The sequence below is a fragment of the Cajanus cajan genome, chromosome 10 (assembly GCF_000230855.2).
Source record: "Cajanus cajan strain Asha chromosome 10, NIPB_CcT2T_4, whole genome shotgun sequence".
NCBI classification, from domain to species: Eukaryota; Viridiplantae; Streptophyta; class Magnoliopsida; order Fabales; family Fabaceae; genus Cajanus; species Cajanus cajan.
In genome coordinates, this window is record NC_138526.1 from 13087235 (window position 1) to 13101936 (window position 14702).

A 14702-nucleotide genomic window follows, 5' to 3' on the forward strand; every position below is an offset into this window, starting at 1 on the left:
GACTTTAAGCGAATTGTGCTATTAATAAGCATAAAAACTTTTACTCCTTTATTATTCAATTCTTAGCAACAAATCACCACAAATCATAATTGAGATTTCCCTCTTTCACACACATATAATAAAGATAAGCTTGGAGGTCAATTTTACTACCTAACAACTATCTCACGCTTAGAGCAAGACTACTCTCTCCCTGTTACCTCGATGAACAGAACGCAAATATCTGAGTGAACTTCACTAGTCTCCATTTCTCCCAATTCTTTAGAGCATGAAGCGTGAAAGAAAGTACTTAGAAACGTAAGTGTTGGAGAAAAAGATATACACTAGAAGGGGGTTGAATAGTGTATATAAAAATCTCTCACTTTTATAGTGATGTAGTAACCAAATGAAATGTTGAAACTTGATCAGATGAAATGTTGTAATGAAATAGACGATGTGGCACAAGTATTTTATATTGGTTCATCTCCAACCTAAAGACTATGTCTAATTCTTAATCTAACCAGATTGAATTCCACTATCTTGAACAAGATACACGTATTCTTTCACAAGCCATTTCTAGCTCAAACCATGTATTCTTTTAACAAGCCTCTCCGGGCTCAAATCGAAATATTTTTTCACAAGTCACTTCTGACTCAAACCCAAGTATTATTTCACAAGTCACTTCTGGCTCAAACCCAAGTATTCTTTCAACAAGCCTCTACAGGCTCAAATCCAAGTATTCTTTCAACAAGTCTCTCCAGGCTCAAATACTAAGTATTCTTTACACAAGCCTCTCCAGGCTCAACCCTTACAAATATAATTGGTAAGAGTTACAAAAATATAGCCTTTTCTTTTCTAGATGTAATGCTATCACTACAAGAAAAATGCAAATTTTCGACGGATACAAATCTGTCAAAAAAATTATATTTCCGACAAATATATCCATCAGTAATTTTTGACAGATATAAATCTGTGAAAAAAATTATATTTCTGATGGAAAAAAATCGTAGCAAAAGTTATATTACTGATGGAATATTTTCAACAAATTTATATTTGTCAAAAATATAAGAATTTTTGACAAAAATTGACAATCATATATTAAAAAAGATCATCAATAAAATTTTAAATATATATATATATATAGAGAGAGAGAGAGAGGAGGAGGAGGAAGAAAAAGAATCAAATGACTCACAAAGTAGCTTTTAGTAAAGTTACTCTGCTTAATAACTCATGGTGTATGTTAAATTTCATCGATCCAATTATTAAATTAAAAGTTATTAAATTTTACTAATAATTAGTATAGAGAAAATTGATTAGTTTTGGAATAAATTATTTACAAACAATATAGTTGAGAAATGAATTATTTTAGATTATTTAACTAAAACTGTTGACAATTTACTATATGATCTTGATATTTTTGTATATCTAATATCTAATTTTAAATTTGATATAAAAATATTATGATATAATTAGATAAGATTTTAAATTAGTATTTTATTAATGGTTGATATATAATTAGAAAATAAAACAAGGATAAATACATTTTTTGAATTTTATATCTTAGATTTAAGATGAATAAATATATTAAGTTAATTAATAATTTATATAAAATGTTAAAATTTAATTTACAAAAATAATATTTTAAAAGAGAAGGGTTATAATAACACTGGTGTAACTTTTACTAAGTACTACATCGCTCAATAACTTTATATTAAATGTGAATTTTATAAATTTAACCATTAGATTAAAAGATTTTTACTCTTAGATCATATATAAAAAAATTTATATTAATTCAAGATGATTTGATACTTCATTCTTGTAAAACAAAATTGACGTAATATATACATTTCAAAATATACTAAAATATGAACACTTTGATTACCTTCAAGTTGTTGTTCAATTTTAACAAAATTTGATATAAACATATAAAGTGATATGAATTTTCCATTTAACGGTTGGATTTACAAAATTTACATTTAATATAAAGTTATTGAGCAGTGTAATACTTAGTAAAAGTTACACTAGTGTTATTATAACCCATCTCATTTTAAAATGTATAAATTTTTATTTAAACTTTTAAATTTATAATAAATAATTTAAATTTTATCATAATATTAATTTTAAATATAAATAAGTAGATTGTTAATTATAAAAGTAAGTATATATATAAATAAAGATTAATTAAATATAATATAATTATTATTATTGGTAATATAATTATTATATTTTTATAACGGTCCTGACTCACCAAAATGAGAGGGATCCAAAGATAGTATAAGTATGAGATTGTATAGTTGAAGATGACTTAAATAAATTAATTTGTACTACCTATACTGATAATATGCATATGTTTTTCTATAGCTTATCTCATCAGAACTTCACACTTAAGCGTGCTTGACTTGGAGTAATATAGGGTTGGGTGACCTTTCTGGGAAGTTTACTAGAAATTGTGCAAGTAAGGATAAAACACGTTGAAAATTTTCCAACGGATTTATCTATCGGACTAGGAGTCATATAAAGATTTTCAAACAATTTCTAACAGAATTATCTGTCGATAATTTTCGACGGATGTATTCATTGGTAATTTCTAATAGATAATTTTTTGCAGATACATCCGTGAAAATTTTTGACGAATTAAATTATTTACGAAGGATTTTTTTTTCTGACGCCCCTTTTTTCAATGGATTTGCATCCTTCGAAAATAAAAAATTTCTTACGGATATTCCTATTTACCAACAGATTATGTCGTAAAAAATTTGCATTTTTCTTGTAGTGTATGCAAATTAAGTACACGTAGTCTACAAAGAATTATCTATAAGGTTTGCTATAAAAATCTTCTTCGTAGAGCTTCAGCTTGGTATTTCTCACTACGTGAGTTTCCTTTGTGTATACCAGTCTCTATATTGCGACTAATATAGCGACCGATTATTATTACTCAATCAGTGACAGATTTAGCGACCGAAATAAGTCATTGCTAGCAAATCAGTCGTTATATCCATCGCTATTTGATTGTATTTCATAAAGACGTAGTTTGCGACGGAATGAACAACCAATTTTCTACTAAATTGCCAAAAAGTTGTGACTAAATTTAATTTGGTTGCTAAATAAGAAATTTTGATTTTTTAGCGACCGATTAAATTTCAGTAGCTAATAAACAGAAAGCAACCCACCCATAATGACTGGATTGTATTCGGTCACTAAATATTATTTAAACTTATCGACCAAATAATATTCGATCGTGCTAAATAAAACAAAAAAAATAAGATATTGTTAAAAGTAATGATAATATTGTTGGTGATTATAAATCCCATTTTCGTTTTTGGTAAGAACAAGATATTTATTTATGATAAAAAATATTTATATGCAATCCTACATAATTAATACCAATAGCTATTCTGCGCAATTTTTTTTTAAAGTTTCTTTTTTACTATTATATTTTTTAGAGTTTTCTTAATTAGAGTATATGAATTTTTTTTTTAAATTTCTTATTTATTTCAATCCATATTTATAATATATATTTCTAAATTAATTTAATAATTTTTAAATAAATTATCAAAAATTATAATTAAGTTTGTGTTGTAATTTAAGTTTTTGATACTTTGTTTTATTAATTAAAACTAATGGATAATTATAAAAGCATTTTATACATTGATTTTAATTAATTAACAAAATGAAACATCAAATATTTTTCAAATTTTTAAAAATTATGCATATTTAATCTATATATTAAGAACCTTTAATTCATTGATTAGAGCATTAAATTTTGATATGAATATGAGTTATTAAAATTTTCACTTTATGACCATCTATATTTTGTTGTTAAAATAGGTCATCTCAACATTCAAATCACCATAAATTTTATTGATATGAATTTTTTAATTTAAAATATTTATTATTTTAGGGTTAAGGTGACTTTTAGGATAAAAACTAATTTTATATTTAAAACTTTTTACTATTCACTCTCAATACATAGGTATGAAGATTTTAATAATTTTTTTTACTGAACATAGAGTCTTCCACCAAATAAACAATCTCCTTTATTAATAATATAAATATAGATATGATAAAGGCACTCCATATTTCTATATTTTATTTTAAAAAATTAAAAAATTGAGATTAATAAATAAATGTAGTTAATTGATATATATAAAAAAAGTGGGTAGTTATTAAAAAAGAATGGTAGTTACTAAAACAATTATTATTTTTTTAATTTTTTAATAGTAAAAGAATATTATAGTCTTTCAAGGAGACCAAAAATAGTTACTAAAAGAAATATCCCTTTTGGCTTAATTTTTTAACTTATTTTATTGACAATAACTTTTTTTATTTTTGCGTGCTTTCCTTCTTCTTTTTCTTATATATCTTCCTTTGATCACGTTATTATTTTGAGAGTACTTATGTGATTATAGACAATGCCTTAGTAGTCCTTTGAGACTTGATTCTTTAAGTGTTGGCATGGCAGTCTCTGTCTGTGTCTATTAGTCTCATGTGTCTCACGTCTTGTTCTTCATCTGAGTTTTTGACTTGAAGCTTTGACGGCTTCTATGGTTTGGTCAGTATTACAGACGGACAGGCTTGTATTTGTCCAGAGTATCTTTCCGTCTGTGCTGTCCTTCTTCTTTCATGTTTGATTTCTCTTTGACCTTAGACACATTTTTCGTCTGATTTTCTCTGATTAGATTAGTCAATGTGAAATTTAGAACTTTGAACTTTGTCTGAGTATTGATGCATTGACTTCTCCTTTAGTCCTGTTCTGGCTCATCATCTGATACTCCAAGGTTTCATCTTGTAGTAGGCTTCATCTAGTGTTTGTTGACTGTTCTTCTATTTTTGATCCGACCTAGTCTTGATGCTTGATCAGCCATTTTCTGATTTTCTTGTTTAGTTTGCACAGGCTTCGTGGAATCTTGCATTTAATGTTTGCTTGTTGAATCTAAATTTCACGAAGTCTTTTGTACCGTTTGTTTGCTTCTATGTCTCTCATTAATCATGACCTAGATATCTTTGTACTTTCCTGGTATTGTATCTACAGAGGCGTTGTCCTTTGCTGACTGGTAGGTGTACTTGCTCTGACACATCCAACTTTGATTTTTGGATAAGCGCTATTCCATTTTTCTCTTCTCTCTTCTTCTATTTTGATGACTTCATGTGTTCTCCTGAGAGTGTAGATGCTAGGCAGTTCTTCTTGTTGTGACTTCAGACGCAATCCAATCTTCTTGGTTTTTGTCCGTGTATTTAAATTTTCTTCTGGTCAGTTGTACAGGCTCTTGACTCTGTCTAGGATGCTTTGACTTAGTTTTGTCCATCGTTCATGGTCTCGTATCATCTAAGGCTTCATTATTTTTCTTCTTATGCTGGGCTTGATTTTGTTTGATCGTTTAATCTCTTCATCTGACGTCTTGTCAGCTTTTGCCCTTCATCTTGGTTGCTCGTGCTCTGTTCTTTATTTCCTTTGTGTCTGCATTTGTGGGTGTCTTTCTTTGATGTATTTCTTTCAATATGCCTGTACTCATGTCTTTATCTGAAACACTAACACACTTGTTAGGAATAAAAATATGCATTATATTTGCATCATTCAAAACCTTACTAGGAGTTGCTTCATCTGACTTAACATTAAGAAGACTCAAATAAATGAAAAAGCACAAGGCACAAGAATCCAAGAAGCACACACGGATTGGTTCAAGGAATAAAGCAAGTTGATTTTATGAACCAAATTTTTCAAGACAAAATAGATTCATCAAATAATGTCCAAATTTGAATTTGAACTTCAAATTTGGAGCCTTGGCTCTCTCATTCACATCGAACTCACCCGAATATGAAGTTATAAATGTAATTTGGGTTGCATTTGCATCTAATTTGGTCATGCATGGAAGGCATGATTGAAATTAGATGTAAATGCACTCTAAATTACATTTATCTTCAAGTTAAACCCTTTAACCTAAAAACTCTTATACTAAGAGACCTATGAATACAAGGTCTAAAATTCTTATACAATCATGTCTAAAATAAAAAGACAAGCAAAACAAGACAAATATTGGCCATGAAAAGCCCAAAGCCCATGAAACCCACTAATAGGCCAAAATCGGCTACTAGGCTAGAAACTGTAATCTAGGTGCCCAAAATACAAGGTTAAAAAAATATGATACCTATAATATGGACTACTATATATATATAATCATATGAGAGGTATTGGGCTTTTAGTTAGATGAGCTAAGGCCCACTAACCCAAAAGTAGGCTCAATCCTTCTGTGGTCTTCAAGACTAACCCATTCCTCTTGGGTCCTTCAATGTATCACCTTTTGGTCTTCTTGGCCTTGGCATGATTCCATCACTCTGCTTCATCAAATTTAGAGAAAAACCATTAATATCCCATGACTTGGGCCCTATACAAGCTGTATTGATAATGGATATTACCTTGGACATCCCAAAGTTCATATCCATCATTATACAACTTGCGAGGATAATCTTTGTGTCCACCATTCAAAAATTTCATAAAATGAGTCAGGTACTGGTTTTGTGTGAAACTGCTAGGGCAAGTTATTATTTTTATGGTTCTGTGACATATAAAAATAGCTTGTATTGTATTAATGGCTTCATTTATGGAGGGGTTGAATCCATCAAATCTTTCTGTTGGGCGAATCAAGACAGAGTGTAGACATCCATAATCCAACAATGTCTTTGTATTTGTGGCCATATCTTCGAAAGCTACAGCCTGAAATTTCTAGGTCAAGTTTTGCTTTTCTGAATAAGAACTTGACCTTGCAAGGACATTTTCCATCAAATATTTGTTTGCATAATTAAGACTCCTCCAAGCATTCAAATCTTTGGTTGAAATATCTTTGGACAGCTACATACATACCTACTACAATTGAAGGATCTTTATGAACCTTCATGAGGAATTTTTGTATCAGCAAAAAGTTTTTGAGATTTAAATCATTTGGTGAAGGTGGATTTTGTCTTACAACCTCTTGGAAACTTTGGGACTGGGTTTTTCTTGGGCTAGTTCTGATAACACTTATTTTGAGTCTAGATTAAGGGCCTTTTTTATTTTTTTAGTCTCAATGGTGTCTAGCTCAAGGGCTTTTTCAACTTCTTCCTTAGAATAAAAACCTTTGTATCTGGGATTTTGTAATCCTTCCTTGGTAGTGCACAAGTCAATGAAGTTTGTATATATCCTTTTGTATGGTCTGGATAGCAGGACAAAATATGTATAACCTTTACCTGAAGATGAGGCTTTTGTCAAAAGTGGAACTCCTTGATTATCTACTATGCTGAAATTGTATACGGCACAAATGATCCCTCTTTTTATTGAACAGACATATTGTTTATTATTTTCTGAACATTTGGGAATGTTCCAAATATTATCAATTATACAATTGAATTTATCATTTGTAGTTCCTCTATCAGGGTAGTGAAACTTATTTGTTAAAATTGTTTATTCTTGATTATTGAATTTCATCCTTTGCTTCACATTTGGATACGAAACCTTGGAGGGTTTCAATATGTTTATCATTCCTACAAAATGAGATAAGATATTAGCAACAATGTTTTTATTCCCTTTTATATGTTCAAAATTCATTTTTAGCCCATTATGGTAAACATGATCTTGAAATAACAACCACCTTTTATGGGGTTTTTTGTCAGAATTTATCTAAGAATTACCATAAGCAACTATTACTTCACAATCATTTTTTTTATTATAATTTTACTTTTATTTATCAAAACTAGTTCAAAATCTTTTAAACCATTTATAACAGCGTTTACCTCATAATCTATGGAAGTAGAATAAACTTGAGGTTTTGTATGGTATTTTTTTGAAGCATATCTACAAATTTGTTCTTTAGAAATATTTTTATATTTATTCTTCTTTTTCTTTAAGATGGCTCCCCATCCTAATCACATCCATCACATTCTATAACTAAATAGTCTGTATCCAATGACAAAGATAAAGAAGGCAAAAATAATTAAAAATAATATTGTATTGTAACATAGGTTAGTTATTTTAAATTTGACATAATTTATATGTTTAAAATATATTTACTTATATAAATTTTAAATATAATTTATAGACTCAAATATCATATTTATCTGTGTACCAAAAATATTATAAATTCTTTTGTCGAGGACATGTTGACTCTAAACCATTAAACCTAGTTACATAAGGTTGATATTTAGTTGCATACTAGAGTTTGAAGACTAGTCAACTTGCTCGAAAGAGATCTGATAGAAACCTCAAGGAGAGACTTGATTGATGAATTTTCTCATTTAAGATTCTTTCTAATACTTTGCATTTTTTACACTTCCTAAGCTTCTTCAAGTTCTCTAATGATAGAGGAAACCTCTAGACCCAATGGTGAAGAACTCTCTTCAAGTGGTGCCACTTCAAGGAAGAAGATAAACAAATTCAAATCTCACCACACTCTTAAAAAGAGGATAAGAGAATTGGAAGTAAGTCAAAGAGAGAATTTAAGCTTTTAAGAGAGAGAAATTGAGAGAAGTATCAACCAAACTCAAATATATGCTTAAAAGTTCCTACAAAATGGGTAAAAATTACAATATATAGAGTTTAGTTGGCTTTTGGTGCAAGCTATACTAACCATGGTTAAGTATAACCATGGTTAGCTATCTTGTACTTAAGCTAACTAACCCTAGTTAAAATGTCTATGTTAAGTCTCAATTATACTTCTTTTTAGATAAGACTTATTGAACAATTCCACTCATTCAAAGCACTCTTGCAAGATAATTATTCTCTTTTTGATTCAATTTTTGTGCAGATGTAGCTAACCCAATCTCATCTAACAATACCCTGATACACCTCTTTTTTTGTGCAGGTATTGAGTGAAGAGTTGAAGGTTGAAGACCCATTGGCTTGGAACTTAAAGGAGCTAAGGAGCAGGAGAAGAGTACCTGCGCCGAGCGCAAGACTACCCGTGCCGGGCATGAGCAAAATAGAGAAGCACACTCTCTGTTATTCAGAACTACGCCGGGCGCAAGAGAGATGCACCAGGCGTGCTTGAGACAAAGAGCAACCTAAACTCTCTAGAAGACATCGCGCCCGACTTAAAAGTAATTGCACCGGGCGTGTCTTGAGCAAGACTTCGAGGATTTTTCCCTCATTTACACATTGGGCGGCTCCTAGGAGCTGAGGAAGGGATTCCCGGTGCTTGGGACCGTTCATGTGTGGGTCTTTCCTTCGGTTCTTCCATATCTCTTCCATCTCTATTTTTGTTTCACCCTTATTGTTTTGAGCGGTTCTACCCATTATTTTGTGGGGTTAGATGTAACCAACGATACTCTTATGTAATCTTTACGTTTTTGATGATATATATATATATATGTTGTTTCATTCATTGTTGTGTTATGTTTCTATTCTTAATGCTTGCTTTGGATTGATCCTCCTTTGCTTGATATAGAGTCCATTGGGTATTGGAAAATAACCATTGAAACTAGCTCTGAAACAAATGCCTAGTAGGAAATGTATCTAGGAATGGAGCTTGACCCATTAGTAGTCTTAAACCCTAACCCGTAATGCGGGTGTAGGTATTGGATACTCAAGGAATTCATATTCACTATTCGCACCTAGGCTCTTGATTAGGTTTGAGTAAACTTATGGGTTGACTAAGCAGTGAATGTAACAAGAGATTAAATATTCATCAGTGTATAGTTCGGTGATATCTAACCCCACAATCTTATAAAATTACAATACCATTTCTACCCTTTCCACACACAAAACAACCAATTTTATAGTTTTAACATTCCATAGGTCATAACTTTTATTTGAATTGCATGACAATCTATGAAAATGGAATTATTCTTTAGTCATGAATAGTCAATAAATGCTTATTTTACCTACTAGCTCCTGTGGATACGATATAATTTACTATTTGAATGGTCGGTATACTTGCCGTGTTTGAGTCCGTTGATAGAATTAAAATGATTTACAATGATAACAAAAGTAACTTCAACGAAAATCTCAACAGTCTACAAGCTTAGTTAGTTTTTAGAAGCTTATAGAGCAAGCTAAGCTAATCCTAGTTTAAGAATAACCTAAGTTAGCTTAAGTTAATGTCAACTACCTAACCTAATCATTACAACTACTAGACTAATTATTACTTTTAACAAGTTTGTTGAGATATCACTATCAAAGCCATGTGACTTAATTTGTAGCTTAGATGGCAAGCTTGACATGATTTGGACGTCCAAACCACTTGCATGAGCAAATGGACGTCCAAATCTATGGGCCATAAAAATGGTTAGGGTCATCCAAGCCCAAATAAGTCTAACAAGACTTTACTATTTAAACCTCCCCTAGTCTACTAATTACACCCTCAAGTAATACAAGGATAAAATTACCTACACTACTTGACCCAAAATACAAGATCAAATATCCTAATACAATCACTACTAAAATGAATTACAAGTAAAGAAAATGTATAACAACAATAGGAGTCCTTTGAAGTAGGATAAGCCTTCAAATGTAAGGTACTCTACAAAATAAGGGTAAGTACCCTACAATTCTTCAAACTAACTTTATCATTCTTTACCCTTATTGGTCTTATTTCTTCCAAAGGGATCCTTGGGGAGTAGGTTTCCATCAAGATCACTCCCAATTTGCATAGTCCTTGACAACTTGAGGACTCTAGCTTTGTGGTTAAGTTTAGCAAATGGTAACATTTAACTATTACATGATAATAAAAGATCTTGAATGCACTTAAATGTCACATCAATTAATGGTAACACCTTTTCTCCTATACATACACTTGCATTTCACCTTCAAAAGGTACACTGATTCTTGAGATTACACATATACACTATGATTATCGTTGACTTTGGCATTAGAGTCCCTTTTGCAAGTACAATCACCAATCCAAAAAACTGAAGACTTCCAAGGACTTTAAACAAGTACTTTTTCCAACAAGTACATTTGGTGTCCATCGTGGAGCCATAGAAAAATTATTCATATTGTCTTTATTGACAAGTAGATGGCGAGAACAAGCATATCATTGAGCCAAAATCAAGAGACACCAGATAACACTCGCATGTTGGAAAAATTGTAGAGAGAGCTACAACAGTGACATGAGAAAAGTGAAAGGTAGCAAAAGTGACACGAAGAGGAACTAGTGTAACATCCTAAATTTTCTAAAATTATTAAAAGAATATTTTAATTAATTAAATATATAATTGCATTATATATATTTTTAAATAATTATGAGTGTTTTTATTAATAAAAGGAATATTTGTGAAATTATTTATTATATTAATTATTAGAGATATAATAAACAGATTATATTTGTTTTTACGTATTTTGATTGTATATTATGGTTTTGATTGATTGAGAAGTTTTATAGATAAGAATGTTTTAAGATAAGAAAAATAAGGATTTCAAAATTATATTATTTGAATAGATATTATCTTATGTATGTGAATGAAAATAAAGATTTCAAAATTATTTATTTGAAAAAATATTATCTTATGTATTTATATATAAGGTTTTGAATTAATTAATTGGGATTCTTTTGATAATAAAAAATTAGTGATAAAAAGAATATTTTCTAGTTAATTATAATAAGTAATTATTTGAATTTCAAAAGGGAAGTAACCAACAACGAATTAACAAACTTTTATCGATAGATTATGCGAGGGTCAGGGTTTCGTGTTCTCTATTTATAGAGTAGTAGTCTAGGGTTACCTCTCATAATTAACATGTATCTTTGTGCTTTAAATAGGAGAGAGTGACTTGTCATTGAGAGAGAACAACAACAAAACACGAGAAAAAAGAATATAGGAAATTGATTGTTCAATTTGCATATCTACTATGTAGCGATTTTATAATTCCAACCAAAGTTTTGTTCACTGTTGGATCAAGCTGAATTTTGGATAACTAATTTGTAGAACATTATTCTATGTTTTCAATGGTTGGATCGTCAAAAAGATAACTAGAGTTGGAGAAAAAATGTTTCACAATGAAAGTTATTCTTTTGAGGATTTTCATCTTTTTGCCTATCATTGAATAGGGAGAACCAAAGATGATCTCAGAGATCTACATATGGAGTTTGGCAACCATCAAGGTAAAAGAACAGTGAAAACCTTACTCTGAGGTGTGGGTTATTTGTTGGATAATGGGATTGATCCCCACCCATTGTTATGTATGTTTGCCTGAGGGGTTAAACTCAATTCTTAAAACCTATCAAACACCCAAAAGTATTTTTTTTTTACACCAACAGCACCCAAAATTATTAAATAGATAAGAAAAAAGAGAGACAAATAAACATGGAAGAATAAACCAAAACTCAGGAAATAAAATAGAATTTAGCCATAAAATGGTATCTTGGTAACCATATATAAAGATTACAAAAGAAAGCTTCCCAAACAAAAGGAGGCAACAAATCCCATAGTGAAAATTAACGTGATGATGCAAGTCATAATTAACTAACATGTCCTACTTGTCTCCATACTTATTACCCTCTAAAAAACATGAGATACCTGGAAACATGTGAGTTAATACACATACATTGCTTCCAACACCGCCTAATCTCCCGGGAAACAATAATGAAATTCACCACCACAATCAACACAAGTTGCAAATCACACATTCCAACCAAAGTGTGATATATATAGAAAGTTTTTATAATTATAACTGGACCATTTATTCCATAACATTTATTTGCACAAATATTAATAAGTGCATGGTGACTGCATCATCAGTAATATACAGTCAATCAAGGTTTATGATCCTAAACTTACTATTATTCACTTACGAAACTCAATCACTGCCAGAGTAGAGAAAACACGAGTAGCTACTTGAAAATGAGAAAATCCTGAATGGTTGCATAAATTCTCAAATTGTTTCTCCGTTCTTTCGGTCCCCCCATTCAGCAACATCACGTTGTCAAAGCCAGTTACCATTTTATCTAAATCGGTAGAGTGAATTGCTTCAGGAACTATGACCTCTATGACGATTACCTTCCCATTTTGTGGCAAAGCTTCGTAGCAATTACTCAAAATTTTTATACATTTTTCATCCGACCAATTGTGCAATACGGTCTGCAATGATTAAGCAACCACGTGTCAATAACTTATGTAACACAACTTTATAGTACTAGATAAATTTGAATTTGATCATTATTAATATTATACATGACCTCATAGATAAGTGGGTAAAGATAGAGTTTAGATCACTAACCTTCAATATTATAGCATCACCTTTAGGAACACTTTTAAACATGTCTCCTTCTAGGTGCTTTATCCCTTCACAGAATTTGATATATTTCACTCATTAGCAAAGTAAATAAAAAATAATATATGCATTAAAGTTACTTAAAACATAGCCAACTAGCTAGACAAAATTCATACACAATAAATATACCTGAATAAATTGGAGCATTTTGTATGACATGGGGTAGATCAAAGTTAATACCATTTATAGAAGGATACTTAGAGATTATCATATTCAAATTTTGGCCAATGCCACCACCCACATCAACTAGCAACGATATTTCTTCAAATCCTTCATATGTTTCAAGTATCTTGTTCATCTCAATTATACATAGATCAGACATTGCCTTATGAAAAACATTATTCAAAGTCGGATTTAACTGTATGTGTTCAAAAAAAGGCACTCCGTGAACTTTCTCGAATAATCCCTTGTCAAAGTCCAGAAGTATCTCCTTAAAATCAAGGCTAACATAAAACACAACAACGTCATCAAAATCAAATAATACCCTATTATCATAGAAGAGATATGAGTTTATAGGTGTAACTTTATTAATAAATATTAACGAAAGGTGATCTTGAGAACCAAACAAGCTCTAATTTGAGAGAACAATTCATTGAGAAAATGAAAAAGGAATATTTATTTATTTACTAAAAAAGAGAGAAAATATTATGCAATTGTGTTACTTACAAGACATCTACGCTTACTCGGTGCTGGAAGAAAGTTGCTAGGAAAGCCAAAGAACCGTTAATTTCATCTTTGACGAAGTATTTACCAACAGGGGATAGCTGGTAAAGCCTTTCAACGTGACCATCTTCATTTGTACGAGTGGAACAAATAAGAAGAGAGTTACTCGCTAATAGACACAATATGCGGTCAAGCCTGCGAGGCAATTCTGGGTGTTGTGTTGGAAGTTCTGAAGCAACATCAGATGCTGAGACACCAACTGCTGATGCCTTTGCTATGATCTCAAACAAGTTGAGTTCAAGGGCAACTTTCAATACCGCAGAATATACTGTTCCAAGCAAATGATTCATTGCAGAGATCCATGCATTGTTTTCCTCTCCATAATTAGAACCCATTGTTGTTTCCTTTTATTTTTGATTGCTACCATGTGTTTCACTAGTCTTGTTTATATAGGTAAAATTCTACAATAATAAGCTTAATTATTAGTGGTTACTGTTTACGATGGGTTGTGTTACGTGTAATATTAAGTTACTTGCAAATTTATTAATATTTAATAAATTTAAAGATGCAATTAACGAGATCAACTTCATATTTACTTTATGTAAATTGCGTTATTAACATGTATAAAAAATTTCAAGAAAATGGAGATACATTTTCTCTTTTCTTCTCATTATCTTATCTATATATGTATCTATAATATTATAAAAGGTATAATAGTTTGCAAAAAGAAAAAAAAAATTCTGCTCAAGACTACGTAGTTTGAACCTATGTTTTTAGAACTTTTTGGCCTTTTAAAATTCAAATGTTTTTTATTAATTGTAAAAAA

At 30.5% G+C, this 14702-nt stretch overlaps 1 protein-coding gene across 1 annotated transcript; it reads right to left on the minus strand.

Annotated features, from left to right (window-relative positions):
- Positions 1–12284: 12284 nt before the first annotated feature.
- On the minus strand, positions 12285–14308 carry LOC145952815 (isoliquiritigenin 2'-O-methyltransferase-like). The gene is made up of 4 exons (XM_083065840.1): positions 13880–14308; positions 13343–13656; positions 13160–13224; positions 12285–13020 (listed from the first exon to the last, which is right to left on the minus strand). The coding sequence occupies exons 1-4, from the start codon at positions 14269–14271 to the stop codon at positions 12727–12729; spliced, it is 1065 nt and encodes a 354-aa protein (XP_082921966.1). The 5' UTR covers positions 14272–14308; the 3' UTR covers positions 12285–12726.
- Between the last annotated feature and the right edge of the window lie 394 nt (positions 14309–14702).